The 4,910-nt window shown below is 51.9% G+C and overlaps 1 protein-coding gene across 1 annotated transcript; it reads right to left on the bottom strand.

Moving 5' to 3' along the window:
• Positions 1-2,238: 2,238 nt before the first annotated feature.
• Positions 2,239-3,851, bottom strand: LOC109742314 (uncharacterized). Its single transcript, XM_020301401.4, has one exon. It carries the CDS (start codon positions 3,593-3,595, stop codon positions 2,606-2,608), a length of 990 nt encoding a protein of 329 aa, XP_020156990.3. The 5' UTR covers positions 3,596-3,851; the 3' UTR covers positions 2,239-2,605.
• Positions 3,852-4,910: the final 1,059 nt, after the last annotated feature.

Raw genomic sequence — 4,910 nt, 5'->3', positions numbered from 1 at the left:
TTGGGAACTTCCTTAAAGTATGTATGGTTGTTATATCCTGAAAAACAATATAATTTTCCATGTATTTTTTTTGGGGTTTGAAACATTGAACAATCTTCAAAAGGCACACATGTTTCATATTGAGATTGCACCTCCATTGAAACTCTATCAGTCAGCCATTCAATTAGAAGTAAACATACACAAAAATATGGCACGTGAAGAACCAAAATCAAAGAAATCAGGGAGTTGTCTTCGGCCAAAGTCGAACATATTCATTATGTCTCTAATTCTCCGGGTTGGATGAATAAACACGCCTGCTTATTGCCTACATGGTTCTTGAAAACCACCCTTGTAAATCTTCTCTATTTTTTTGAAATGATCTGCTCTACTATTAGAAGTGAGTTGGTTGTATCACCTCACCGGTTTAGTATCACCTCAATTCCCTACCCCTATGACCAATTTTTTTACCATCGCCTCATCCCACTGGTTTTACCGGTTTATTAGAGCATAGAATTGGTCAATTTGGTGACCTAAAAGCATCTTTAGGTATAGGAGATAGAAATGACCGTAATCGTTTTTTGCTCTCCTTTAGCGGACACATAAATTTGCACGAAGAATTAGGCATGTGCGCTTGGGGGAGAGAAGAGGCGCGAAACATTGACATTTTTCATGCTTTGGACAAACATTTCTATTCATATCTTTATTTTTCCGTGGTAACGCATGAGCGTGGCGTCGTCATGGTAGAGCTCTAGATGAAGGGTCGGTCCAATATAGAACCAGGAGGTACTAGCACTAAGATAGGAAGACCGTTACCGCCCTTGTCCCTTGCTGCTGGCCTGACATGGCAGTGTCGTTCACTGGCTCACTTGGAGCACAAGTTTGTGGGATTTTATGACAAAAGTGAGGGTTGAGAATGAGCGGGATGGGGGTTAGGGTTGATCTGTCCAGTTGCGACTGTCTAAGCGAAATAATTTCCCTACTTTAGAAAATATGGCAAATTGCATTTCATTAGACATGGGTTTGCAACAAATTGCATGAGGGAGTGGTTCATATATTTTTTTACATCAGGTTGTACATTTTTTTTGTTATGATAGAATGGTAAATGCATTGGTTGTTTGCTTCAAGATTTAATACGTTCAATTGTATGTTCCAACGTGGCAATGGCTCCGCAGACATCAGATATACCTTCTTGGCTCGAGGCGTCACACGTGGGGGGGACACTTTCTCCCACTTGATGGTGGTGGCGGATCGTGGCGGAGAGCGCGAGGGTTGGTGGGGGACTCCTCGGCGATCCATGGGGAAGTACGATGTGAAGGAGTGAGGGCACCATGGCGAAGGTGAGGATGTGCTTCTTCCAATTTTAATGTAGAGGGCTCTAGCGAGAAATATCCCGCCACAGCGAAAAATGGAGCAAGAAGGGAAGGGTCCGGCAGGAAAAAGGGAGGGTGCGTCGTGGGGTGGAGTTTTTGTGTTGAGATAACACGTTGGAAATAACGTAACAAGTAGTTCGGACAACCACTTTTCTCCTTTCAAATATGGGTTGGATTTGAGAAGCCTGAACTGTCCAGACGATTTAATTTTGAAAAGCCTGTTGGGTGCGCGCTTGATGTCTAGACATGCTTGGACATATCAGGAGAAATGAGCTTCAACTTTGAACACGACCTTAATCATTTGCTTAATTCATTTATATACATTGTAGACCGTAACAACGCACATGTGTCCTACTAGTTATACTGTAATTAACAAACCGGCTAGGTTTACTCTAGAATCGCGTTCATATTTCATAGATAGACCCTAGAACTAATCCAAAACTGGAGAAGACCCAAAGAATTTCCCGGGTGCATGCACCGTGACCGGACAGTTGGGGTGGGTATGCTCAAATCAAATGGAGCTCGATGTCGGCGGTTGGCCCGAATCTGAGCAACGGAATCGATTGGGCGGCATGCAATGCATGATCGCGATACACGACAGCGTGCGTGGAACACTCCACAGGCAGATCCAGCTCCACATTCCTCCCCCCTGTAAACCGAATCTTGGCCAGAGCACGTGCGAGCGACGCAGCGAAGCCTCCACCTCACAACTCTGCATGCACTGCAAGCGCTTTCTATATCCGTACCACACCCAAACAGCGTTTTCTTCCCTATCATCCTGATGAACATCGGATCGCCACTTTATTCTACAGTTGTCAAGCGTAATACTAGTACAAAAGTCAGCATGACCTAATCAAGAACGCATCATCAGTGGAGCAATTCACTAGGGTAAAAGAATAAAGTCATGGTGCATTATCAAACAATCATTTCCTCAGCTTACACAAGAGATGTAAATCCAAAGAAAAATCTAAGCAAGGGGGGCGGTCGGCCGGCTTCTAGTAACCTTCTACCACTGCTGACTTTAAGCATTGCTTTCTCCATCCCGTCCTCCCCCTTTCCTCGCTGCCTAGTGGGCAAGTGGTTGCCAACAAGAATTAATAAAACCCAAAGGATAATTTTTCACTAATTAACCTGTCATCACTACGGGGGCCCACCACACCGGGCTGTGCCTAACCCCCCAAAATTGGAGAAGCAAAAAAAGAAAAAGAAAAGGAGAAATTTCGGCCGCTGGTGCCGTCTTTGACGGAGGCGGCGGCCTAGAGATCCGGCAGGTTGCTCATGAGCTCCGCGAAGGTTCTTGGCGACGGCACGGTGGGCGTGGCAAGGAGGTTGCGGGGGCTCGGGACGAAGGGGTCGGAGTAGTAGGATTGTGGTTGCCTGTAAGCGCCGCCGTTGCTAGTCCCGCCGCCGCCACTGCCGCTGCCTGAGGAGGCGGCGCCGGTGGACGCCGCTCGGAGGATGGGGCTCAGCTCGTTCAGCCAGCTGAGGCCGTTCGGGTCGAACGGCAGCGGCGAGAACAGCACGGACGCCGCGGCCGGCGGCAGGGACGACGGCAAAGGGGACAGGATGCCGGGCCCAGGCCGTCCCGCGCCGAGAACCGCCGCGAGGCCGCCGTCGTCGAATCTGTAGTTATTGAAGTCCACGTAATCCGGCGTCGGCGCGGGCATCGGCCGGACGGACCTCTCGATGGTAGCCAGCCTCGCTGCCGGGGACATCGCGGCGGACGGCGAGAGGAGAAGCTCCGGCGGCAGGAAGGACTGCCCCGGCACGGCCTCGTCCATCTGGTAGTCCTGGGTCTGGGCCTCGGAGGGGAGCGCGCCAGAGCCGGGGCCGGTGAGGCGCTGCACGAGCGCCATGAACTCGCTGGGCTTGGTGTGGATGATCTTGGGCGACGCGTCGTAGATGATCACCGGCTCCCGCGGCGGCTGGCCTTGCTGCTTCTCCTCCCGCCGGGCATGGCCCTGCCCCTGGGCCTGCGGCGGCGCCCCGGAGGGCTTCTTGATGGCGTGCGACTCGGGGCGCACGCTGAGCCGCGGCGGGCGCGGGCCCTGCAGCTGCAGCTGCCGCCGAGGCGTGGTGGGGCGCCCCGACGGCGAGGTCGCGTCCATCCGCGGAAGGGCCGCGACCCGGATCCGGTCGTGCTCGGACGGCAGCGGCGGCCCGGCGACGGCGCGGGGGAGGACGCGGAGGAGGGGGGAGAGGGCGCCGGGACGGGAGTGTGAGAGGGGGTGGGGGCGGTTCCACATGTGAGGCAGACGGGGTGCGGAGCGTGTGTGGGGGTGTGTGAGCTCGGCCGGGACCGAAAAGTCAATCAGCCAGGTCTGGCCTGTGCGGGAACGGAACGGAACGGGGGTGGATTTTCTACGGCCGCGTGGGCAGGGTTTGTAGTGCGCTCGTTTTGTTCCCGGGCGGTCTGTGTCGGGCACGGAGGAGTCCGGACTCGTTCTTCGCCGCGGGGACGGCAGCCGGCAGTGCGGGCAGTGGACTCGGCTCGCTTCCGCCGTGCCGCGTCGCCGGCGATCCGTGATCCATTATTTTGCTTCGTCCATGTCGGGCTCCGGGTCGCCCTCTCTCTTTCACCGCCGGTTGACGGCGACGTTGCCGGAACCCGGGAGGGCGTGCTGTGCCGTGGGTTGAACGGGTCCGTGAGTGGCCGTGCAGGATATAGTACGGCATGGATCGTTTTTTTTTGGTTTCCAGTACACGGGGCGCTACTTGGACAGAGCTTGATCGTTCTCATGGCCTCAGAAAAGGTTTTGTTTGTCCGTGAGCATCATCATGATCATATAATTTGGTTGTGACAGCTGGTTCCGGCAAATCTCACCGCCCCAACAAGACTTTTAAATCGACGCTCATAGTCGGCTACCACGACGGACGGGCCCTCTATCTGCTGCCCGTGTGCCCTTATCCGTACAGCGGCTGCACATTTGCAACCAACACCACGTCTGCTCCCGAAATGGTTGATAGTCTTGTCGAGCTGGCTAAATACCTGCTGCGCAATATTTGCTACAGAGAACTACTTTTACATTCTTTTTTTCTGCGACTTACATTGACCAAAAAAGTGAGGCTAGGAGCAGATATTCCATTCTTGGAAATCTTGGAACTATATTTTGGAGACATTTCCTGGCAGGCAATAGCCTCCTGGGAGACAAGCGAACAGGGCACCATAACGTAACTGGGCCCGACATGTACCGCTGCAAGGATTTGTAAAGAGGAACATGGATCGCTCAGTGAGCAGGCCCACTAATAATTTGGCCCGTTCGAATAATCAAAATGTACGTCCCCTAAAAAAAATCAAAATGTACGTAAATGTGGTGGAGCATGGTTCCACGAAAGTCCATTCTATTTTTTAAAAACCGACAAGTCCGTTCTTACCACTAAAAATCTCAGGAAACTCCACTGTCCATTCTGGCTACATGATGACAGTGAACTACTAATGTAGTGTCAAAAACATTCTTATATTATGGACGGAGGGAGTAGATGATATTAGTTGCAATATATTTAAAATTTTGGTTATATGGAATATTTATATTTGATTCATCATATGAGCACTAAAACTAA

The sequence above is a fragment of the Aegilops tauschii genome, chromosome 2 (genome assembly GCF_002575655.3).
Source record: "Aegilops tauschii subsp. strangulata cultivar AL8/78 chromosome 2, Aet v6.0, whole genome shotgun sequence".
NCBI classification, from domain to species: Eukaryota; Viridiplantae; Streptophyta; class Magnoliopsida; order Poales; family Poaceae; genus Aegilops; species Aegilops tauschii.
This window is presented reverse-complemented; position numbering and strand designations above follow the sequence as displayed.

Coding starts and splice junctions, on each gene's coding strand:
- LOC109742314 (XM_020301401.4), bottom strand. CDS start 3,595: ATGTGGAACCGCCCCCACCCCCTCTCACACTCCCGTCCCGGCGCCCTC.